This window comes from Malurus melanocephalus, unplaced genomic scaffold, assembly GCF_030028575.1.
Source record: "Malurus melanocephalus ecotype Western Australia unplaced genomic scaffold, MMel_1.1 scaffold_3, whole genome shotgun sequence".
Classification (NCBI taxonomy): Eukaryota; Metazoa; Chordata; class Aves; order Passeriformes; family Maluridae; genus Malurus; species Malurus melanocephalus.
Window position 1 is genome coordinate 8,395,286 of NW_026623235.1, and position 26,487 is coordinate 8,421,772.

At 37.2% G+C, this 26,487-nt stretch overlaps 1 protein-coding gene across 1 annotated transcript in view; it reads right to left on the reverse strand.

Annotated features, from left to right (window-relative positions):
- Nucleotides 1-26,487, reverse strand: part of ADCY8 (adenylate cyclase 8) — a 90,489-nt gene that overhangs the window by 16,919 nt on the left and 47,083 nt on the right. Inside the window, exons 8-13 of the mRNA XM_057367586.1 lie at nt 22,002-22,199; nt 15,391-15,491; nt 8,140-8,341; nt 5,653-5,742; nt 4,144-4,316; nt 1,216-1,297 (exon numbers count right to left, since the gene is read on the reverse strand). Coding sequence (XP_057223569.1) covers nt 1,216-1,297; nt 4,144-4,316; nt 5,653-5,742; nt 8,140-8,341; nt 15,391-15,491; nt 22,002-22,199 — 846 coding nt within the window. The remainder of the gene's footprint in view (nt 1-1,215; nt 1,298-4,143; nt 4,317-5,652; nt 5,743-8,139; nt 8,342-15,390; nt 15,492-22,001; nt 22,200-26,487) is intronic.

Here is a 26,487-nt window from a genome sequence, read left to right on the forward strand (position 1 = left end):
TAAGGTTTATCACAAATTTGGGTTGTTCAGTTCTTATTTATTCCATGTTTTTCCTAAGTGGACTTCATGTCTTGATAAAGATATGTCACAGTGCATTGCTTTCTGTCAAATTTAAACCTGCACCTTGTGCGAAACACATTTCATCCCTTACTTCCCCTACTCACTCATTCCTCATTCTSTCAAAAAGAAGAGAAAGAGTAGGAAAATTAATAAGATATTTAGGTGTTGGCTTCTTTTTGTTTTCCTAGGGAAGGAATGGAGGACATAACTTCTGGGACAGCTTAAGGAAGTTATTGTAATAAAATTTAAAATATTGTCTTATTCATCACAGCACCATTCCTCTATTACTACCTCACTCCAGGAGGATTGAGAAATGCCAATGTTTATCASCCTGATGGTCTTGAGGGGAAAATCTTTAGGCAAGTCATCAATGTCTAAAATGATTGGTGTTTGCTTTAATATATTGCCCCCCTTGCTTTTTGTGAACAGAAACTGCCTCAACTCAGCAGGTTTGACACCCAGAGCCTGAGATCCAGAAATGCTGTGGAGAAAACATCCTRCTTTTAGTTTTTATTCAATACATTTGTTATTTTAAAGCTAAAGTTGTCATCATTCTCCCCCTGTGCACTGTGTATGGATTCCTGAAATACCCAGTTTCTCAATTCCTCTGTAATGATATCAGTCCTGAAACACTGAGGCCTCTGAATCCTCATGATCTGGGTCCATGTGAAAGGATTCCTGTAAATGGTCCATGGTACAAAGAAATAAGTTTTGGTGCTTAATCCAAACTTTCTTCATTTCCACAAGTCTGTTTTTCCTTTATAAGCATAATGAGCTATTTCACAATAGTTTCATTATTTATGTTTTTTATTCCTTCTCTGTATTTCTGCTTTATGTCTACTCAAGTGCACTGAAGCTGTCAGGTGCCTCCAGAACTGCTCATGTGTCTAAAATAATGCCAAACATCCTGTTTGTTCCTTCAATTAGAAAATGCAATCTGAGTATTGCTGAATAGRATGTTGCACACCTTCTTTAAGAATGCTAGGCAGTGTCAGATGTGGGCTTTCTTTAATCAGATTCTGCATATGGTTATTGAATTGAGAAAGGTCATATGTTCCTAGAGGATAAAAAGGCAGTTGGTATTTAAAATAATTGTTGTCACATCTTGTAATTGCAAGGGACAAAGGGAAATGTTGAAGGAAATGTTTGCATTACCTGTTGACCGTGATAAAATACAGCTAAAAGGAACATTGCCATCAGTAGTAAAGAAGCCTCCTTTGTACCCAGGAAGTCTGTGCTGGAAAAAAAAAACCAAAAAACAAAACAAAGTAAAATACAATTATTGATTTTTCAGGGTTTTAATTGTTCTGAAGTTTCATTTTATAACTGGTAATTTTTGTTATTCTTTAAAAAAAAATCTCCTGTATTTGAAAATTTAATTTAGCAGTAATTAGCTCAAGAGAACAGGAGTGTAATTGGAGTGCTCCCTGTTTGCAGACACATCTTGAGTAACTAAATTGTAGCCTACAGGAGGTACACAGGAGGTGATGAGCTTTTGCTTTCAAACCTGATATTCAAGCTGTGTGTCAGTCAGTCTCGTCCTGGGAGATGGGAAACAGCCCCTGTGGAGCGCAGGAGGCATCATCCTGGGGGGGAAAGGTTGAGGTGGGGCTGACAAAGGGAAGATTTCAGGCTATGAAAGAAAAAGCCCAGTGAATGAGGCTAGAGAGAAAAGACTAACTCCAAGCAGAAGCTGAAATTAAACATCCCAGTATTGTGGGAAGGGCTTGGAGGTGACAAGAAAGGAAGAGTGGATTAAAAGAGGATCAAAAAGCTAACAAATGGTAGCTAGGACCAGTTTTACAGAGCTGAAAAGTGGAGAGCAGAGAAGCCTGTGAAGGGAGGTAAAGGAAACCCTTGTAGAACATAGGCAAGAAAAGAAGATRAKCSAAGMAGGTACTGGMTGCATGAAATCACTGAGGTGCTGTRTATGKARMACAAAAAAAAAGTGTAAAATAAGGTGAAATGGGTTAAAAGCAGTAACAGGGGGTTTCAAGTATGAAGAGAAATTACAGTTATGTGGAAAGATTAATAAAAACTGATGAAAGTATCTCTGTGTGCCAGGGTTAAAACAAACAAACAAACAAACAAACAAACAACCACACCATGTTTCCCAAGGACCGTACAAAAGTGGTTGGGGAACTGGTAGAGCCAAACTTATAGTAAAACAAAAGGGAGAAAAAGTTAAATTTGGAGATGTATTGAACAGGGATACTTGGCAATTATTCTSTTGAAGGGAGATGAGAAAAGGAAGTTGTTAAGTGGTGGTAAAACCTTGAAATTGTGAAAAAAAATTAATAAAGAGTAAGTGAGGACTGAAGTTGGAACAGACTGGGAAAATCTTTAGTCTACCTTGAGGTCTAAGAACAAAGCAAAGTTCAGACACCGGATGTGTTTTCCATAGCAATTTAAAAACAAGTATTGGATGATATTTGTCAGAGAGGGAYTACTCTGACAGAGAAAGGAGAGAGAGAAGGAGCAGAACTTGTTGGAGATTAAACCAAAAGGAAGCTTTTTTTGTGAGAGATAACTGACTTTTTGGTCCTAATGAATTTACTGTGCTGGGAATGTGCTGCTATGAGATGAGTCATCAATACAGAGCAAAAGCAAGCAGGAAGCATCTTTGTCATCTGCAAATGCACTGGAATTCAAATGTTTCCTGTTTTGAAGTTGCCTGAAATACAAACTCCAARAGAATTAATTCCAAAAAGAACACCTTGTACACTGGGTAAAGGCAAGAGCCATAAAGGTCTTAGTTAGAAACTCATCTGTTATTGCATATTGTGCTGCTGTTGAGTTTTGTAGGGCATTTCAAAATGCTGCATGAGTTTTGTAGGGCATTTCAAACCTTTTTATTTAACTGATTTATATAGTTTAAATATGAAAAATAATTCAGAGCACAGTCTTGAACCTCATTCTCTCTAATATTGGAGCCTAAGTTCATATCCTCATTGTAAGAGTGGAACATCTCAGCTGATTTCTCTATGTCCTTGGCTATTCCAGAGAATATTCCTGTCTCTTTCTCACTCTTCTGGGGTAACAGTCACTAGAGAGTTTCATTGACACAGGGAATAGAGACTACTCTGAATTCTGCAAGATTTTCACACAGAAGAGAATCTTTCTTTGCCATGCCTGGTTAGTGACAATTTTCATGATTTTTGCTTGTAGGTACTTAGCCAAAGCATTGCTTACTGCCCTTTGTCAGATTTGCTGTGGGCTGCTCTGGATGTATGATATGTCTGTAGTAGGGTAACCAGCATTTGAAACAGGAATTGCACCCCAAATCTCTGGTGCTGTGCTACTTTGGGAAGTGAGTAAGGACAGATATGTCTGGAGGTCCTCTCTATGTGTAAGGATGTTGCTTTGTGAGAATTAATTGTACTGCAAATCCATGCCTTTCCCTCACTCTGAGCATCTTCATCTGGCACACACAAGCCCAAGCAACTGGAATATTGCATTGGTCATGTATCAAAGACTGAAGAAGAGTTTTCCTGAATGAGCTAATTACTGCTGCTCTAGATTCAGTTATTTAAACATTACTTGCATCTCTGACTTTGCAAATTATTGTGGTTCTGCTGTTCTCTTCAGTTCCTCTTGCTGGGAAGGAAGCCTGTGAGGAGGAGCATGTCCTTCAGACACTCTCCTAAAAAACAGCATCATCTCTGTGTTCCTGATATCTTTACAACTGTACATTATTTGTTTGGATTTTATTCTAAAAATAAATTGTTCACTCTTGTTTTCTTAAACTGGGGAGAGATTTTCCTTCGGTATCTCTGGAGCTTTCAAGAATAGAAACAACCGAGGTATGTGCATTGCAATGCATATTTTTAGTCAACACTGAAAGGCTATAGGAGACATACAAAACAAACCCTGGTCAATATTTAAATGTCCTCATGAAATGAACATTTTAATATAAAAAACTTGAGAAAGAAACACATTATAAATAATTTTGAATTAGTCATTGCCTGTTGCAACCATCTCTCCATATTTAACAAYGCTGCTATCCCATACACTCACACTCTGGCAAGGCTTGAACCACCACCTTACAAACAAGCAGTTCCTAAAGGGGCTGTGAACACTTACTCTCCATTGTGGTGAAAGTTGTCATATTGCAGAAAAAGGGAAGCATAAATGGTCTCAGTCAGCAGAGAGTAGATGGCAATCATGATSAGAAGTACTGCCAGCTTCAGGACAGAGTTGAGACGAAGAAAGACTGCACAAGTCACCATTGCCAGCACACCAGTGAAGACAAAATACTGAACAGAAAACAGCACTGGTTACTTTTGGTGATTATAGATAAGCACCTACGTAAATAATCAAGTTACCAGAAATACAGAAAGATTGCTTTGGATTTCAGTGCTTTGGATTTAAGTCTTCTTAGGGTCCAGGGTTTTTTTTTCTAAAATACGATGTGAAAGTACAAATTCTCTATTTTTCATGGCACCTCCATGTCAGCAGAGATCCTTCTGTGTGCCTTTATTGCATTTTCATTGCATTGTAAGGGAAATGGTATCCTCTATAATTAAAAGAGGAAAGGGAGACATGCTGCATGCAGTRGTTTGCTAATGAAAAGTCAACTGGGAGAAAACAATTTATACTCCTTTGGATTCTGAATTTCCACAAGATCCACATTAATCAGGATGGGAGAATCATACTTCTGCTTTAATTTTTCCATGCTATTGAAAAGAGGATACTGTCACAGGTTTAGGCATTTTTTATTTTACTTTTTTTTTTAATTTTTAATATTGCTGATCTTGTTTGGTTACACTCCCAAAATGTGATGCATGGAAGTTTTATTCATATCTCATTTTCTAATCTCTTCATTGTCTCATTTTTCTCAATGATTAGTCATCTGCCAAATGCAATCCATGCAGCTGATACTGGATAGAGAGAGACAATCATGGTCATGAGTGTTCAGATTTAAAATAGAAACCCCAACACCCACAGTCCAAATGTAGTTTAAATTAACTCCAATCACACAGCTTTAGGAGGGATCGTTTGCATTTTTCTGAGTATGGTTTTTCTTTACAACAGTTTGTCTGTGGGGAAGTCTGCATCCCTGCTGCTTAGAGCATACTGCTGGCAGAATCATGACACTGCCATATGACTTTCTCAGCAACATACTTCTCTTATCTACACATGACCAACACATTGATTTTGTTGCCTGCTTGCTCATCTTTGAGAGGATTTCTTTCTTTCATTTTTTTTTTCCCTCCAAAAGCAAACTTAAAACAACCACAGCAGTCTAACTGCTGGTTTTGCCATGTAAGAAGTTTTGCTCTCCATTAGATTCATACATATTAGGTGGTGTGCTTTATTGCACTAGGTTCATTGAATCATTGCTGGAAGTTTTTCCAGCATAAAGGTTCAACATAAATCTGCAAGCAAAGGTTGAATCTTGGTTGTAATGCCCCATTAGATCATAAGGTTAATTCCTTCTCTAACCAGTCYCTGCTTTTTCTATCAACCTATGGTTGGATGGAAATGTTTCCTTCTTCACAGTGTTGAGCCCCTGACTCCACCACCAGGTAGTGGTTGCCATAAAACCTTTGTGGATCCACACCCCAGGTTCAAAAACACCTTCACCAATACCTCAGGACAGGAACAGATGTCCGTGAAGGAAGCAGAGGAATTGAAGGTCTGGTTCTTCAGGGCTATTGGTTTGTCAAAATCACACCATAGCTGTGAAGAAATAAARYAAAATCAGGGCTCTSTTGTGCACTGGTGACTGATTGCTTGTCTGGCTGGCTGRGTTTAGGGGTGGCACTGGCTGACCTGCTGCTCTCTGKGCCAGCTCCTCAGATGGCACCAAGGACTGAATAAATGGACAGTAAGAACACAAACTGTAGAGATGAAATGGAAAAGGGGGAGCTATTTGTGCCRCAGACATTCAGCATCTGAAGAACCTCCCTATGCACCCTTGTCAGAGCATAAAGATGAGCTGCTCTGGGATTTTCAGAGGGCTGATTCTAGACTCTTAAGAATTATGTCTCAAAATGCTTAGATTTTGGTACAAAATATAAAGAAAATTATTTAATTGGGACCATTAAGTCAGATTGAATGTGTGCCCTTTCTGCAAGCAATTTTCGTCTGCTATGGATAGCGTTATCCTTCTGGATATGGGACATCCATCCTTCATTTCCATGGCATCGTGCAGAACTGGTGGTACCAAAACATAATATGATTCCAGAACAGCAACTATGATCCTTAGAATGGCAGGGAATGAAAATTCATTCATGAAACAATGGTTCTGATAATGTGATATTGCCTTTTGGTGTTATTTCCAACCAAGTGTATTACATATAAAAAAACCCAGCAACATCAAATTGTAATACATTATGGTCTTAGACTGCAATAAAAATCATTATTTGTTTCATGTTTTGACAGTTAAAGCAGATGGAGTCTCCTGTTATATATTTGAATTTAATCTGGGTGTTTATTATAGGTCATTTYATCAATGCAGTGTGTACAAGCTAGTTACAGGTCTTTTTTTCCCAGCAGTTAGAGAATTCATTTAATGCGGCCCAATTTCTTAAAATTAAATTCTAATTAATGTTGAACTTGTGACTCTTTTGTTTGTTCTTTCAGCAATTCAGCCATCTCTGCAGTGCAGTAGTATTACCTGTCTGGCTGTGCAACCTTCTGTGACAGAAAATTAATGGCACCTTCTGAAAGTTTATGAGGTGTAGAACACYTCTCTGCAGGGCAGAATGTCACCAGAACAAGTACAGGTGCATTTTAAAAAGACTTTCAGGATAAAAAAAAAGTTTTAATCTTAGAACAATAAGAATGCTCTTAAGACTCATTAAAATAATTTTCCCCCTAGTGAAACCAAAGCTTTATGGGTCTTCTTAGTAAGCATCTGAGTATTAGATCCCTCCAACTGGCTGCATGTGAACTCAATGAACAYATAAAACAGGAAGGCTGAGATGCAKTACCTATTCCTAAATCATGCRGTCCTTCCTGAAMAAACTGCTTTTATAGAAGAATTTTAACATAYGAGTAATCAGATTATATCAATGCTGTGATTTCCTGTAGAGGTCAGGGCTCAGTGACTCAAATAATTGTTCATTTAAATATATGACAATACATAAAATTGTTTATTGCTTTGCAGAAAAAAAAACCCAACAGTGGCGTGACAGTAAAAAGTAATATTTTTCTTTTGTCTGTTTTTAGATTAGTTAATGCAAAAGGTTGCAGAGGACACTATGTTAAAAAATAATGCACAAGTCAGAGTAAATAACAAGCCAGGGCATGGATAGTGTGTTAGAGATCTCCTTTTTTCAAGATCAAGATTCTAGCAAAATCTTTACTGAAAGGTATTTGTTAGACATGAACTAAATTCTACAACACTGCTTAGTGATTTATATTGTAATGCACCACTGTCCTTGTCTTCAGGAAATTTTCAGCCCAATTGAACTTCCTGACTTTACTGCATTTATATTTTTTCTTTAATGATAGAAATGAGTGGCTGCATTCTCTTTTCTATGACTTACTTTCCTATCAGTAATATTTAAAATTTATCAYTGAGATATTCACCAAAGTCTTGGCTCAGACTTCAGCATCTATCAGGTTGTCTGACATAATTTGCCCAACTTATGCAAAGTTCTTTCATATTGCTGAATACATCAAGATAATAGGGCTCTACTGCAGTTTTTTTAAATGCTATTTTAGTAATGATTTTATTTTTTTTTAGTAATCTAAATAATAGCAGAACTGTAAGATGATCTGAGAACTTACAAGAGGAGTAATTTAATATGCATAAGCATTATCTGGGTTGACTTTAAGAAAGTCTTTATGAAAGTATATCAGTGTCAGAAAATTACAAATGGTCCTCAAAGGGTTGAACAGAAAACAGAAAAAAAAGGTTTCAAAAATAGATGATACTCATGAGGGAGAAATAATTAGATATTTCAGAAATACATGGATCAAGCAATGGATTGAATTTCCTGAAGCTGTGATACTTTGCCTTTTTTATATGATATGAATCATAGCTGGCTTATAGACACGGTTAGCAAGCTTAAAAATTCATAAATCATCTTTTCTTATGTAATATTCCTTGGTTCCCTATGAGCTTACAATATTGATGATGGCTCCAAGGAAATTAATCAGAATGGATGCAAATATAATGACATTCCTTGCCAGGTATGTCTCATTAATCCAGCAGCAAGTTTTCCGGAGCATTAAGGGTAAACATTTGTAATCCTCAGCCGTAGTGATCARCACAAGAGCGGAGTGCAGCATAATCAGAATAGAAAACTGAATCACCATTGGTATCACTCTGGGGAAAAGAAAAAAAAAAAAGAGAGAATCCAGCATTAAACCTCCACACAATGCCACTGCTAATGAAAATAAATGTATAAACAGGTACGACTAGGAAAAATTGGTTGTCATCAAGGTGAGACAATTAGTCTCAGAAAAAAAGCCCAGAGAGGGCAGTTTTGCCCCATCCCATCGGTCTGGCATTGCCTCTCGTGGTTCCTTGCTGAGAAACTGCTGCAATGTCTATGTAGCTTGAATTGCAGGAATGTCTTTTCTTTTGTGCCTCAGTTGTCCCTTAAGGTTTTTTCAGAGCAATTCTATTGAGCCTGTAGGGTCCTGATGCTATGTGTGTATGGACTGGTTCCCACTCAGACTGGTTTKTGGACATTATTTTGTGTACCTCCCATCACAGGTGTCAAACTCATACCACACTGAGGCTCACAGACTCTAAAGCGAGTACAGTAATGCAGCYCATTTCATGGAGTAAGTCAGGATATAATAACTACAGAAATGCAAGATTCCCCTCATTTTAATTATTAGTTGAACAAMTGCATGGTTGTTCCTAAACTGCATGGTTGTTTCTAATTGGTTTCTAAAAAAGCAAAAGAAATGATCCACTTTTCATGGAAGCCTTTTAAAATAGAGCATATGGAAAAGTGTTCCGTAATCCAGATGTTTAAATAAAACATTGTTTGGCGTACCCCATAAACTTTGTTCTTGCAAATGTGATYTTTAGTCAAATAATGATAAATGCATACACAGAATAGGTAGTGCAATTTCTTTGATTATACCATTAAACCCCATAATTTCTTTTAGCATAATTTTGATATKATATTGTTTAAATTTATTCCTTTTTCTTGCTTAAATTTGGGACCAAAGTCAATCAAGTAACCTATGTGGTCAGAAAATGCAGCAAATTGTTTAATTTCGCTGAGGAGAAAACACTCAGCACCAGTCAAGTTTTTTGGGTCCCCATTGGTGCCAGTCTTTGCTTTTGTTTGTCTCTTTTCCTAAAGGCCATCCCCATGCAAAATAAAAGTAACTCCACTGCTTTGGCAACCCTCTCCCTTCCTCACTGCACTTTCCCTTGTATTTTTACTATAAGGATAATGATTAAACTTGAAGGTTTGAATKAAGTAATTAAAATTTCTAGTAACCCCACTCTTTAAGGCCTCACCATAAAGTAAGTAGTACGCATGCAGCCAAGGAGAAAAGGGAACCACACTGATATAAGGCAGGAGGGGATACATGGACATAGCAGGACAACCTTGAGAATAAGTCTGCTCTGGAGCTGCTATTTCTCAGCTCTGGCCATGTTTGCAGCTAATGAACAGATAAAATCCAAAATATTTGCATTAAGGAGACACCAAAGATACATTGGGTATTTTATGTGAAAACTGTGAGTGCATCTTCCTCACAATCTTGATGTTCATAAGCAATTACCTTGAGAAAATGGGATAAACCAAACAGTTTATATTCAAAAGGAACAGTTAGGGTTTTCTTAAAGTAGGCAAAAGTCAGGGTATCTGTGGGGAAATGTTGGTCATGTTGGGGGAAAAATCATAAAAACAAAGGGGGCACGTGTCAAAAAAGTTTAGGTGCAGAACTGCACTCCTGTATGCTTTAGTCTGCCTAATTTTAAAAATTGTCTTCACAAAAATGTTTTGATTTTTAATGACCTAATTCAGATGGTACTATAGAGATTCTTATACATTAAATGTTGCTTGAAAAATGTTCATTAAAAATACAATACTTGCTTGAAAAATGTTCATTAAAAATGATCATCCAAATACACAATAATTCTAATGTAACAGGACAGAATAATAAGTAATTTTCTTCAAACTTTCTTCTCTATCACGTGCTAAAATGTATCAAGCTAACCCAGAAATATGATCGAGGTGTAAGATATTTAGAACAAAATGCAAACACCTCTGAATAATTTGTATTTATGCAGTTGTGGCTTATATGTGTAGCTACTACTCTCAGAACCTAAAAAAAAATGAGATTTGCAATGAAGGAACCCAGAAAAAACTTGGATTAAAAAGATAGCAAACAGAAAGCAAGTCTATCTCTAACAGAAAGTTTTACTGTGGAACATGCTTGAATTCCTATAATATATATACACATATTTTTTTTTTTTTTCATAGCATCAAACTATATTTTAAAATGCATTGAAATGAAATGTGAAAACATCAAAGTGGAAGTTGTCTTCCCCAAAAGCTGAAAAAAGAACAATTACACATTAATTTCCATTGAAAGCTTCTGTGTAGTAATAGTTTTGACACTGTTCTGATGATATAACATTAGTATGAAAGTTATATTCTCTTGGTTCAGCAATTCACTCCAACAAGGTTTGTCAGAGTTTTGTATATGAGTTGAAAACAAGACACTCTGGATCTTCCCCAAAAAGGCCCCATGCTCTCCAGCAGCTTACCCACAAGTAAAGCTTGTTTTTGAAAGAAGGAACAACGCAGCTGGTAAAAACAAACTGCATTATGAGGGGAAGAATGACTAATAAAGAAACAGAGTTKGGAGCAGGAGAAACAGATTTCATCCAGTGTGCCTAAAGTTTTGTAAAATTTTGTGGGAAGAGTCTCAGGACTTGCTGGAAGTCCCAAGGTTATCAGGAAGAGAAAGACTCAGTAATGACTTGAGAGTATCTTCTGACCATGAAAACACACAGGAATCATAGGATGGYTTGAGTTGRAMGATGCCTTAAAGGTYRCTCAGTTCTYCCCACCATRTGCAGGGAYATCTTTGAACAGACCACATTGCTCAAAGCCTCATCAAACCCRGTCTGGAATATTTCCAGGGATGGGGMACCCTCRGCCTCCCCGGGARATCTGTTCCAGTGSTTCACCACCATTACAGTAAATAATTTATTCCTAATATCTAATCTCAGCCTCCTGCSTTTCAGTTTGAAGCCATTCCCCCTTTTTCTGTGACTACAAGCCCTTGTAAAATGTCCCTCTCCACCTGTCTTGTAGGTATTGGAGGTCCTATAAAGAATCTACTTTGGGCTGATCCCCAAATGTCTCAGCCTGTCTTCACAGGAGACGTGCTTCAGCCCTCTGAAAGATGAGGGAGAGACAGTCAATAAATCAAGGGAAAAGCTGGACAATGTGTTCATGGAGAACCAGTCAAGGGAGTCAGGAGGGCTCATCCAGAGTTCTGTGTAGTTTTGGATACGATTCATCTCACTACATTAGATTTATGCAGACAGGAGGCACCTTGAGATTCACTGTWTGACAGTGTTCTGCAGTGGTTGTACTCCAGTCCTGGATGGTGGGCACTGAGAGAGTCATGTAAGATAAATCCCTTCCCTTTCCCACAGTACARCAGCATTCTGCAGCAGCCTTCTTGYTTTGCAAAGCTGAGTGGCTGTGATCCGATTTGGAACCGATAGTTTCTAACTATATCTCAGATATATATAGGCAGTCTCCATGTGCAGATGTAGCCTACCATCTCTCTGACCTAGCCTGACCCAGCCCTGAACAAAACCAAATTAAGGCCTTCAGAAAGATTAGGATCACGATTCAAGAGGTCATGTCTGAGGACACTAAATATTAGTTCTTGTTTTGGACTGCCAAACTCAACTTGTAAGACCAGTACTGTTGAATTAAGGTACTATCAAGGGAGCATCTACAGACCTGAGTCAGGGATATAAAACCAAAATGTAGTGTCATGTCACCGGCTTAGATGCCTGAGAAACTGAGACCTTGTATTTGTCTATAATAAATTGATAGGCAACAAAAATTCTTCCACTGTAGCTGCTCAGTTGAAGATTGATGTGTTCGTCTCTTGCCTGAGCCTGCTTGATTTAAACACAAAACTGAAGTTGTCACAGTGTGACCTCTTGGATGAACAATCCAGTATCTGTGCTGAGATTTTGAGAAGAGTATGCTGATAGGATCAAGTACAGTAAAATACACTGAAAAGATTAGAGGAATAGGAACAAAAAGCCCATAATAATTTTTATTCCATTAACTTCTCCCAAAAATAGACATCTGGCTTGGATCAACTCTTCATTCAAGAAGAGATTCAAGACCAACAGATTTTCTTTTTAGAGGTTCCCTTACTGCCAAGATCAAATGAAGTTTAAAAAGAGCTTTTCCCTTCCCTCTTCCTCATGTACAGTCCCAAATCTACTGACTTGAGCCAAAAGGAAAACTTATCTAAAACAGAAGATGCAGGTGTTTAAATTAACAACAATTTGAAATCTGCTTTTTCCCCCCACAAGAATAACACAGTGGAAAATGGGCAGAAATAAGAGTAGTTCAGCAGCCTGTTCTAGTGTGATCTATTGACCATGTGAACACACAAAAAGTTCATTGCAGGGAATAAATGAAAATCCCAGCCTCTCAGATAGAGAAGATGAATCACTGCAAGGCTAGCAATGGAATATAATGGTTTCATAGAGGATAATTGTGATAAAAATATGGCATTAATTTATCTCACTTAGAGTAATTTCCCCAACTCAATATTTCAAAGAATGAACACTATTGCAAAGATTTTTACATTCAGTGATGTCTCTGCCCTGTCAGGAAAAAAAAAAAAAAATTATGGATCGATCAAATATTTATCCCTAGGGAGATAGATATAAACTGAGATTAAATTCTGGAACTTCCATACTCAGGAGATTTGAAATATAACTCCCTTCTTTAACACACAGACTAAGATGAGCTTTCTGGGAAACCCCCTGAAAAAACTTAGTAAGATATATTCTATGACAATTTAAATAGTATTTACACCAAATTTTCAGAAATCATCAAAAGACTCAGCTCAAAAAAATATTCACACATCTTCTTAGGCAAATGCAAAATTTCGTCCTTGTTCAACAGAAATTTGAAGCATTCACTGAAAAAGTCTTATATGTGTTTTTAAGAAATGGGCAAATTACCATGAGGACTGAATTATATTTTGTGAGTAGTTTTATGGAAATTATTTCCATGTTTTTATGCTTTRGTGATAGGGAAGAGAACACTAGTATTTTACTTCTCTAATATTTGCCAGAAGTATAACAAATGAACATACCGTCATCTCAAAGATTGTCTGAATATAAATCCTTTACTTTGTAATAGTTGGTTCAATTACTCATGCCTTGAATTGCTTTTAGAACTGGAACTTAGAAAATTTGAACTTCCAGATTATTTTGTCATTCAATATGCTTAAGCATATTGAAACCTTCTCACTCAAAACCTCTATCCTGTTATTTTAGGGTTGCTCATCTGTTGACAGACATACTTTTTTAAAAAACTGAAACACATTTTTTGAAGCAGAATATCAGCACTTGTAAAAAGAAGACCAAAATTTGTCTCSTTAATCCTTGACAGTGATCTTCAGCTCCTGACAGAACATAAGAACTGCCATAAAACAGCCATGTGTCTCCAAAACTTCTCTAATAAAAGAGGTAGTAGTAAATATCCTTTCCCTAAATCTCTTTGCAGGTTCCAGCAATCAACTTTTAAAGGCCTTCTTAAAACCAAGGACATATTTAAAAACAAACAAACAAACAAACAAACCCTGATGAACTTTTCTTGTAAAATTTATCTAATCTTAATTTAGACCTATTTGTATTTACAGACTCTTTAACATTCAGTGACAAAAAGTTCCTCAGGGAAAACACAAGACTACTGGCAAGWTGAGAAACTAGGAGGTGAGGTAGCTGCAGGCAGTGTGTTTGTGTGACTCCTTCCCCCTCATTCCAATGGCACTAGACACCCTCACAAGAATTAACAGAGATGAATCTGTGGAGACAGAACAAAATGCTTTTTTTTTTTTTTTTTTTTTTTTTTTTTTTTTTTTTTTTTTTTTTTTGACTGGTATGGCAGTGATTGATATAGCAGCATAAATCTTTTTTGGAAAACATGTTCTGTTAATAAGATCCATATATCTTCTTGTACATGTGGAGGAAAAAATAACAACAAATAAAGAAAAACCTCTACCAGAAGTGAAGAACTTTGAATGTGTTTTGGGAGAAGAGCTTTTAAAAAGCAAGCAAACTTGCTGGGGGCAATATAGCACATAAGGAACAACAGAAGGTCATGTAATATTCTGGTTACTTTCTCAGCTGAGAATTACAAAACAAATGAGACACCACTGCCACAGAATGTAGTTGCCTGCCTGCACCTAACCACCACCTTGGTGTTCTTAGACATCAGCCTGGTGACTCACATCTTCCAGACATGATCCAAGAAATCTTGCTGCACTACTGTAGCAGCATAAATGTCCTATTTCGTGTACAGGTAATGTATTTTCAAAGTTACTCTGCAGTCAGTTGCAAATTAAAGTTCATCTGCATGTTAGAAATGACCTGAGAATCATGCTCATCTGGDCTTTTCTCTGTCAAAGACCAAATGGGACCAGAGGGTTTTTACAGTGGCAGTCCTGTTCTAGAAAACTGACCTTAGTCCTTGCTCACACTCTTGTGATCTCATTATTAAATGTCAGATAAGAATGTCAGTTGATAGATTTGACTCCATGAAATGTRGATACTGAAGTCTCATCTATGTCACATTTTCATCACCTTGATWGGAATATATTGCTTGGTCCGCCCCAAACAAGAGCAGAAGTGAAATCAGAGCTACTGGATCAACTCCATGCTTATTAATGGCCTGAGACTGCTTTTTCCCAGGCAAATTGCATCAGCAGCAGCAAAGCAAACAGTACAATTCTCATGCATAACATTTATTAAAGAAAAGTGAGAGAATCACTGATACCAAAGGTGATCACTTGTGGCAATGGCACTGTTACAGGTCTGGATCACATTTCACCAAGACATGCCGTGTCAAACTTTTGTAACACAAAATTTTCACTTATCTCAGTGACAGTTCCACTTGAAAACACTACAGTATAACAGTAGATACTTCTGACTCACTTGAAAACATGAAGCTGCAGATGATCTGATAAAAAACTAGTTAATATTGCAAAAAAGTGAACAAGTATTTCCAAACACTTCTGGGGAGCCAGCAGATTTTATTGGTTCATTGCACATCAGTCCTAGAAATGTTATTCCACCGTGTCCCCAAGAGTGCCTTCAGATATATAGAGAGAGATTTCTGTATTTACCTGGAAGAAGGGAGCAAGCTTTGGATAGCCGTGATAAATACAAGAACAATAAATGCACACACCAAGTTTGATTTGAATACTTCATCCCGCATTTGAGAATACTAGAATAAAACACACAGAAARGTAAATTAGCTGTTAACGCATGCAGTATTTTCATAAAAACTGATGCATACAGGAGACTTTGGGAAAATTAGTATGAAGCACTAGTAAATCAATAAACCTGAATTTGTGGTTTAAAATTAAACATAACAAATAAATTATTAATAACCTGGCAAGATGTTTTAACCAAGAGAGTAAAACTCTGCAATTTGCWATACAAAGTTGTTCTAGTTGGTTCAAAATTACTTGCTCTAAAAATCCTCAGGTAGATGCTAAGAGCTTGTGCTGCTGAGTAGAATATTAAATGCTTAATTGCTTAATAAAATACTTAATAACCAGAGGAACATGGTTTCCTCCTATGAAGAAAAGCACTGGAGTCATCTGTGACACTGCATGCATGATGGCACAGAGGTGTTTCCATGATAGCCAAATTGAGGCCACTTGGTCACTTTTGTACTTTTCTTTTTTTTAGAAAAATACATACTTTGAATGTTCTCTGACTATTTGGGATGTTGGCCATGAACTCTGGATCCTAAGTTTTTCAGTGGCTGTGTGCAAACTTGGCGATATGGGCACTCTCCAAATGTAAAAGACTATTTGACRTGCATTATTATAAGGATTTATTGAAAAAATATTTTTCTCCTGCATATCAAACCATTGAGAATACTGTCAGTTTTCCTTGTTACTGGAATTACCAAGGAAAGGAGTAACAGATACATCAGCGAACCACAGTAGATCAGTTAAAGTGGAAACATTAATCAAGTCTTGGGCTGGTATTTAGCATTGCTAATTCAATTAAACTGAAGTTGTTTACAGCAGATAAAGATTAGTCCATAGGAATATTTTTATAATTSTCTATATTTTATATGGATGCCACCAAATTTTCTTTGTCTTACAAGAAATCCTGCAGTCATTTTTCCTCCTCTGAACAATAACTTCATTTTTTCTAGACCTTTACAGTTTTAAAGGGGCTGAATGAAAGCATATCAGTGTCAAAAGTGGTATCAGATACCATAATCTCTCTCCAGAAATTAGGAAATGGGGCAAACTGCTATGATAAATGCCTAGAAAGCATTATAACTGAGGAAAAAAAAAGATTAAGAAATATGTCAAGAACATACCTGAAATAGTTCAGCTGTGAACTGGATTTCGTCACTAATTTGCTCTTGAAGGGAGATCTTATCTAGACTTAGACTATATTCCTTCCTTGGACCTTTGGTCAGGACATCATCTAAGCTATAAACAACTTGTCAAAACAATCTCAAACTCCTGAGAYGGAAAAAAGGATTCTCACTTCCCTGCTCCCATTTTTTATGAATAAGAGATGGGGTTTTTTTTGGTGTTCCTCATTTTGAGTCTTCCTCTCTTGTGATTATACCTTGTGTCTGCTGTTGGCAGTATCACTTTGGCACGACTTTTGATGGTGCTCACAGGCAATTCCACTTCATTTTGCTGCTGGAAGCACAGAGGGACTGACCCTGATTTCATGTGCAAGGAAAAAGAACAGTCTGCATAAAAAATGGACCAGGGCTTTTTCCAAAAAGGGAAAAAGAAAGGTATGTTTCTTAAAATATAGCATGAAATCCCAACTGATCCATAGGGAAATTAAGGCAAACTAGATGAATGAAACACAAACAYAGAATGGCCTGCTGGGTTGAGCATTATGTCAGAAGGATGGATGATGTGCTCTAATCAGTAACAATATTGCGAAGAGGAATTGTTGGCATCCCTCGGCAGCACTGACACAAATGATAAACGTAGAAGTTCTGTAGCAGCCTGCCCCTTAATGACTTGGAGAAGTAATTGAAGGGCTGACTAAGCCTCAAGGCYCTTCAAAAAGCATTGGGGAAGGATGCAGCCAACCAGAGCTGTGTAGGAAGAATTGTGAGGTGACCTTGTCTGCAGTGAAACCTTCACTGCAGCATCCCACAAACCCACCTGCATTGGCATGGTTTGCTCATGGAGTGAAGGCTCCCATGGGGTTTGGGCCATTCTCCTGCAYTGTTGGGAGGGAACTGTTCATCCACAGTTTATCCACGTGCTTGCCCAGCCTGMTGGCTGAAACTAAGACAGGCCAGGTTTCTTCTGTTGGGCAGTGCTGCTCCTTCCTGACCTTTCTTTTCYGAGGCTTCTTTGAAAGGGGAGCACCAGTATTAAAACAGGCTTGACATGTTCACCTAAAGAAAATGTGCTCTAGGAAGGAAGATTTTTGGTGTTATCCTCACTGATCTTTGACTCAGATAGGACCTCGTGGATGAAAAGGGAGACCAGGGTTTATTTTCTTCAAAGTAATGGTGGAAAAGCTTCTGCAATACAGGAGGGGGACAGAAGATGTATCAAGTGGTCCAAGGCAGGAGAGGAAATTAACTCCTGAGTAGACCAAAGAGTAGACACAGATCCATTTGCTGAACAATGATAGAAAAATTGCTAAACAGGCACAGAGTTTGCCCAGAGTTTGCAGACCTCCTTGCAACTGGAAGTTTCTGGATTGAAGGAAGGAGGTGATGCCTGTGTCTRCTGGGATCCAGAATGCAGGAAGAACAAAATTGTTTTCCTACTCATTTAAATTCWATTTATCTTACCTGTCAGAAATTCTGAAACAGAGAAACTCAGATATTTAGGTCTAATATTTGAACTAGGAAAGCCTGTACTTTGAAATTCAAAGCTCTTTTGATGTTTCCAGGGTGCTTACCTCACAGAAAATTTGTAAACGCTTCATTTCTAAGCCCAGCCTGATTTCTAATCCAAGTACAAATATACAAGAAGACTTTGAATATCCTTATATAAATCTTTACATTAGAAACTTTCTTTAATAAAACCCTACCAGCATGTAAAATTCCCTGTCCTGTACCTATGTTTTATTAGGTATGAAAGTAAATGATATAGACATTTTTAAGTTGCTGATATTTAGGCAGATCACCATGAAGATATCATTTAATTATTGGAATAATCAGATTTTCCTATGAGCTACTATATATTTGGAAATTTTAGTATTTTTCCATGCTRCCATCAGAAGTACTTTACTGTGAGGAGTTGCTCTGCCTATAAGTTATTTGTGAAAAGAACCTTTAGCAAAATTGAGGGTGAATTGTCTCTAAATGACTTAACAAATGATAATGAATGAAATACAGGCTAGTAATGACTAGTCCATTTGGGTAAAGAGTCTAAAAAATGTACCAGGTGGGGACCCTGCCCAAATCTCATGAAAAATGAAGTATTGCAGAATTCAAATGGAGATAGCACCTCAGGGAGATAACCCATTCTCTAATTTATTCTATCACCACAGAAGRGCAATGAGACAAGAGAGGAGTTGGAAGATGTGCCAGTGGCTTAAACTGCAGTGATAGAGCAGTCATTTAAATCAGTGTAAACCAGCATCTGCTCTAGCTCCATGGTAGTTTTGTGCATGTTGATTCCAGTATTGTTTCATTTTTTTCCCCAACATTTGGAAATCTTAAAGGAAGCAAAGCAGAAATTTCATTATTAGTGTAAAACTGATGTCTAGAATTGTTTYATAGCAAGAAAATCCAACCCAGACTGTTCAAACAGAAGTCCAGGATGACATATCAGATCCATTCAGRTCACCTCATGAACCCACATTATGGTAGTCCTGTTACTAATGCAGGAGGAAGAAATTCAGTTTATTGTACATGTGATTGCTCACTTCTCTGTCGTTTGAGGTGCAGAACATTGACACATTCCCATTGAACAGGGACAAGGTAAGAGCTCTTGGCCAGGGTCTCAGCTATGGGTGCTGTTTTTTTGCCTCCTGTAAACGGCAAAGTTTGGGGTGAGAGGCACTGACAGATTACAGAAATGTGTATTTAGCAGATGCCAGTGCTGTCTGAAAGTGTGATGGGTAAATGAGAGGGCACAAGACTTTGCATGGGGAATGTTACTTTCCTTCAGGGGTCCCTGTGGCTTGAAGCTGTCACTGTGCTGAGCAGAAGGTGAGTGGCAGCCAAGGGAGCAGCTGTGGAGTGGGACAGTGACGCTCTCATCAGCCACACCACGGGGAGCAGCTCAAGGGGTCGGTGTAGAAGGTCATGCAAGCAGTTGCAAAATGTTAATGGCTAGAAGAAATCCCATAATTCCAGCCTGAAAGGTTAGGGATGGGGGAGCAGAGGGAGAAGGCTGCTGATAGAGCTTTATGATACTCCAATTTAAACACGAATTTGGTTTGTTTCCTAAATGGAGAAGAAGGTAGAAAGTGGCAGTGACATAAGATAACATGGAGGAAATCGTTACTTTCTGTAGGATAATGATTCAAATATGGCTTTTTTCATGACTTCCTGTAGCCTATGGTTAAACACAAAGGTTATAAGGACAAACCTGTAACTACCGTGCAGGGAGGCAGGAGGGAAGGGACACTCTGTCCCACAAGACAATTGCTCCTGTCTASAATGAAGAGGACACTATGATTCATCTTCCCTTAATCCACATCATTCCTTGGTATCCTGGTACATTCTCCATCATTATCTGAGCACACTGGTGATGTCCCAGCACCCTGAACAAAAGCAATGAGRTTGCTGACCAGAGGCTTTCCAGCTCTTGGAGGCGGATGTATCAGAACAAATAAAACTGTGGTGATATTTTAAAAAACTTTACTTCTACATAATATGAGATACCAGACTAACTAATGGAATAGAAAGAAAATTCAGTCAGCTTTACTGAAAGTATTTTGTGTTTCTATTGCCTGTGCCTACTGATTTGGACTGACACCTAAGAAAATATTGAATGAAAGCATAATTTTCCAAACACTGCAGCCCYGTTCGTCATTGGAAATGTCCTACTGGGAAGAAAATGTATCAAACCTGCTAAAAATGTCAACTCTTAAATAGAGTATTTTTCATCCAGATGCAATTAAAAACTATTAATATTTTAAATCTGACCTATGTAATGGGATGGATTAGAGTATGGTTATTTTTTTAATTCCCTAAATTGCATTTAAATTGAATTCTGCACTTCCCTATTGTTTTTCTTTATGCCTGACAATCGTGAAATCTAAAATAATAATGAAGTTTGTATTCTGGAGATGGGATCTGATTCTAAACAATGTCCCTTTACACCAGCCCATGCTCGGGGTTTCGTATGATTAAATTGCAATGTCAGGTGAGGTGAGCCACTGACAAGTTTGTTAATTCATCAAGTTGTTTCTGACCAAGCTGTTTCCTCCTTTGCACAAAAAAAACTCAGGTATACCATCCTCACTCAGGAGGCTATATGCTATTTTGTCCAGACTCTTTCACCTTATTTTTTTTCATCTTGTGCCCTGTAAAGATTAACGATTACTTTTGATTTTTGGGACTTCAGGTAGTAATTCACATGATATTTGAGATCYTGGATTTCACTTCCTCTGAGTCCCTTTCAGTTTTTAATGATGACTGCACTGAAAGAAATATCTCCATATCYTCTGTTTCAGCAGGTAATTATTTGTAGATAATTTGGCCTTGGAGGTTCYGCTGACCTTGTGCCTCAGTGGAAATGTCCTTATGGGGAAATGCAATCTTGTATTCTTGTTTTAACAAATATTTTTGTTTCTTCTACATAATTACTTGTGCAATAAAGGCTTAGATATATTTCAAACATTTTTATTTTACAGTTGTCTTGTTAAAACTCTTTACCAATGAGCATTGCTGAGGACTAGTCTCCCATAAATCAAGTAAAAAAAAAAAAATCTGTTTTCCAGTGGGAATTAAACTGATTATGCAGAAATGAGCCTCCATGCTTCCAATTCCTGATTCTTTTTATTTCCTTTCAGTCAAGTGCACATAGTATTCCAGACCTGCTGTTGTTGCACTGTAGTAGCATATGAAATTATCAATGAAAGTCAATGAAATTATTTGAGATCTGTGCAACCTCCYCCCGTGCCATCAGTTTTCAAGGAGTGTTCTCCCATTACTTTATCTTTTAAAACTTATAACTTACAGCTGGATGYAGACTGAAATAAAAGTTAATGAGATCATATTACCCTTGAAAAGCAGCAAAGACACAAATAATATTTATCTCTTAGATTTTTTAAGAAGGATGTTTMAAACAAAGATTTGAAAAATTGGTATTGACTTGAAATAAAAATTGCAGCAGCATAGAGGACATGAGAGGGTTTCTATGAGTACATGAAAGGAATATTGTACTTTTTRATGGAAATGTCAGTTCATTAATATGCTCAATAATCATGAGTTCCAAAGTAACATCTCATCTGATGAAAACTGCTCATACTTGATACCATGTTGAACCCCGCCAACAGTCGTTATTTTCAGGAACAGAGTTTTCTCAGTGTAGGTATTTTCCAGCAATGAAATGCAATTATTTCAKCATTATAACACCTGCATTATGTTACTGTGTATTATGAATTCTAGCTCAGCCCCGCCTTCTGAAAACCAAAACAAAATGAAAAAGGAAAACAAAGCAAGGAAAAAAACAACACAAGCAAAACCCTACAGCTTCTCTACTTCAGTGAACATTTATTACAATTTGAGTTGTGAATAATGCAGCTACCAAGCCCCAGCTACCTTATGCTCCAGGCTGGAGTCTTTAAACATCAGTGAAAAAGGCTTGATATGCTCTCTTCTCAATTTATCGCCACTCCGTAAGTCGATGGTGTGCTCTATTCGCTTGTTAATTTCCTCAGGCCCAGACTGGACATGCAAAGCTTGTGCAAGATGGTTTGGAAGCAGATTTATTGAATTTCTTGTTAGGGCAGCCAGAGTCTAGGGGAAAGCACATGCAAACAGAATAAACCTGCTGGTCCCCTTGGGTTAAAAATGCAATGTTTTAGTTCATGTTGCATTGCAAACCATTACAGCATTCCATGCAATTCATTCAATGAAATCTATAGAAGTGTAAAATAGTAAGTCTGTTCCACTAAACACATACAGTCCATTAAGGGGGCACTTTAATGCCTTCATTTTTATAGACTAGGTTTGTTGCTGCACTGAACATTAGGACTATATTCCCCTTTCCAAATCTGATATTTACTTATTAAAGCATGCATGAGGGGAGTACACACACCAAAACCACTGCTGGGTATCTGACTCAATGGTGTGTTTTAATAAATAAGAATGGAAGCCATATAAAACAAAACACAAAAAACACGAGTAATTAAGTTTTTCTTATCTTAAAGTTACTGTATGTGTGTAGTTAAGGAACAGATCAGTTAGTCAGGAGTGAAGAAGRTGACATTTCTGATTACTTCAGCATGGGTTTTAAGATAATATATTCTTCTTCACTACTGGTATATTTCAGCTAATCTAGATTACAGTTAGGCTCTATGCATTAGTTTAACTGTAATTTGTATTATTATTTAAAATATCATCTCAAATGCATTATTCCTTTGGTATTTCTTTGACTAATCAAAGGAAAAAAAAAAACAAAAAAACTTTTGCTTCACAAAGGAATTCCAGCAGAGATAGTATGAAGGGTGTTTCATCTTCAGCAAAGTGTTAGAGTTTGCTTTCATAAAGAGAAAAACTCATTCCCATTTCATGGCGTCATTTCATGACACAAACCACAGTGAAGCAGCTCTTTCCCAATTGAATGGGGAAAAAAAAACTTTACTACCATGATAATGTCAAGGGTTAAGAAATGTTAATGAATGGAAAGGAGGTAAAACTTCATACATCATAGCATGAGACATTTCAGCATTATTGTGGGCGGGAAATACAATTCTGCCTCAGGAAAGTTATTACATAGATTCTTCCTGAAAAGACCTTCAGCTAGGTCTCCTATTGGACATTGCTGAAGCAGGAGTTTAGGATGTATTGTCCCCAGATACCCCTGGAAAGTCAATCGTTTGTATCATGGGATTACATACAGCAAATGCTATAGGGAGGTTTCCCTTGYTTATATTTGAACTATTGCAACCAAACATATTCTAAAGAACCTTGGACAGCACATGAAAACACAGGAAGGGTCTCAGGTACCCACTGCCAAAACCCAAGTGACAACTTTTCTTACARTCCTAAAATCAAGCCCATGGACTCTGTAGTCACAGAGTTATCTCATATTTTATTTATTACTGCAAACTTAAGTTCTAAAAAAAAATATATCAGGATTGAAATCTTCTCTCTGTTCAACTGAAAAGCAGTTTCCCTGTTTTTTTTAGTAGAAAAAGAACTTCAGTAGAGAAGGTTTGGGAAGACACTACTAAGTTACCACCTTTTTCTGTCTAGAAAATCAGTATCATCAACATTTGGAGGAAAAAAATAAACAGCATCAAAAAAAAACCTTTTCACACACTAAACTTTCAAATATGTCTGAATTTATATCTTGGTTTYGGAGAAAACAATCAAGTCAAGTGGTTAAATGCTATATTATTATACATTGTGACACTACTGAAGTTTAAGTATTCCTATCTCTTTTAAACTGATCTGTGAAGAAAAGTTCTCATCAATATTTGGTGACTGGAAGGGCTTAAGTGGGTATGAAGTTCCTGTTAAAGGATGAGATCACATCAGATGCTGGTGTGTAAATTTATTTCTCAGAATTAGATTATATTTCTACTTCTCCACTGGAAGTGAGGGTGGAGAATGTCCCTTATGTTTTTACTGGGCATTATGTTTTATTTACATGAGAAAAATAATCTCAGTTCATCCTAGTAAGCAATTACATTATGGTTAAAATTCTGTTTTAAGCTGTGATTCATATGAAGATTTTTCTTCTTGCTGAATGTATGAAGTGTTTTACAACTGATGGTAGATGAACATGACATAATATCACCACTATGGCCATGGTGTCTGTAGWAGTGATGCAAAAACAGACTCTGAACTTGTGTTTATATTCAGAATATAACAAGRAAATTCATATTTGTGTTTCATAGAGTTTTCTCTCCTTCACATACATACACATACTTAAGTAAACTGCTACCCTGTCATTAGAAATAGCAATGAAAAAATACAACACAAATTATTGTCTCAAGAATATATTCTAACTACATTTTGTCTCTTATCCCCCTCTTTGCTCTGCATCTTATAAGACTTCTTTGTGCAAACATAAATAAATATTGATTCTTTCTATTATCTCTCCTACACTTTTGTGAGCAGCTCCATGGAAAACAGAGTAGTGAATTCTACRATAGGATTTTGAAGTTTCCTGATATTGACAATAACCATTCATCATACAGGAACAAACACAAAGTTCTGGGGGGCGGGGGGAACCCAACAAAAAAACCAWCCCAAACAAAAATCTACCCAAACTTTCATCTGTAATAATTTATAGAGACTTTAAAATGTAGCTTAGATTAGATTTTACTTTCTTGCTGCAAAGTTTTCTTGCAGCAMGTCCAAGCATCCCATTCTCAACAAGAAGTGAAATTTTAATGAGTGCCATTTAGAAAACCCTAGGAAAGTTCAAAAATTTTTTTTTTTTCATATTGCAAGCACCAGGGTTTGGAAGAAATAGGAAAATACAAGGCCACATGCTTAAAAAGACAGATTGCAGACAGGATTTAGTTCAAGAGGGAGACACCTAAGTGGMGGTGTCCACATGTTTGGTGTCCATATGCTCGGTGTCTAAAACTCTTACTGCCAACACACACTCCAGATGTTTTCAGTTGCCCAGTTGTGTGCAGCTGTGGTCAGGTGAGATACCCGGGGGAACTGGACAAGAGTCAGGAGCCAGGAGGTGTGACACAAGACACAGGGACACCGTGTGCCACTGGTGAGTGGTGAGGACCAGCTGGGGTGAGCTGGGGTGCCTCAAGCTGCAACAGGACAGTGCCTGGRCTTTGAATTGGATTCCACCCATGTTTAGACATCTTGGCTGTCTTTTAGTATGATTGTTGTGTTCATTGTTAAAGCTCACTGCAACCACTACTAAGATATGCCTATAGAAGACAGAGATTTTAATATGCTGTTTTTCCTAATTCACATCCTGACAGGCCCCTCAGGTGCCTCCAGCAGCACACACAGTGTGTTTCAGCTACTCCTTTGTAAGGCACATGGAAGGAATCCAACTTTATCAGCTATTAACTCATTCTAGAGGACGAAAACTTCACTCTCTTGACATAAAATAATTTCTGTCCAACTTTCTTTGCTTTAAGAAAGAAGCCCAGACACTTGTTTCAATGGCAGAAAACTCCATCCCTATTGGGCATGTCTGAATTTCAGACAAGCAYTTGCACCCTTGGCTTACCTCCCAATCAGAGCAAGGGCATGTCGTGCTAAAAGGGCTGTAGATGTAGTTTTGGTTAATATATGTGACTGCCTACATARAAAGTGGAAATTTACTCCTTACTCATATAAACACAACCACAATTCACTGACTTAGGCTGCCCTTACAGAGTTTGAGGCAATGAGTGTGGATTGAGATAAATTTGAGCTTGGTGTAACAACCCACCAGAGAACTTTTTTTCACATGCTTCCTATCATATCTAGAGTTAAAAATAAGATATATGTGATCAGTTGCTCAATTTTTGTTGTAACTTATATTGGGTAAAGAAATCATTTAAATTCCAYTGGCAAATATTCAAACATACAGAGTGATTCATTGTTGGGTTTCTGCTACTGCAGATTCTCAAARTCTGCTGCTTACAGTGACCTTTAAGCTGCTTAATTAATGTTATTAAAGGCTTATTCTGCCCAAGACTGACATACCTTTGGAAAAAGCTACTATATCCTAGTATTATTTAAAAACATCATCTGATTTTTTTTGCTAAAATACATTATTWATGAGCAATACTGCCTATTGTCTCTACTGTAAATAAAAAATTACGTAATAATTGAATCATACATGGAATAGCAGATTTTTAAAAACTTATCTTGACCAAAAGCCTTATTGTAAGACTGTGTAATATAAAATTACTGCTATTTCCAACACTACCCCCAATTCTTTAAAAAAAAAATCAAACAGTGAGAAGCTGTTCTAAAAGTGGACATTTTATTCCTATAAGAAAAAAACATGTTTTAAAGCAACTGTTAAGCTATGCCTATTTCCATTATTTTCAAGACCCTTTTACTAGTATTGAGCAGGAACTGATCAAGAATTGAATAAACCCACYAA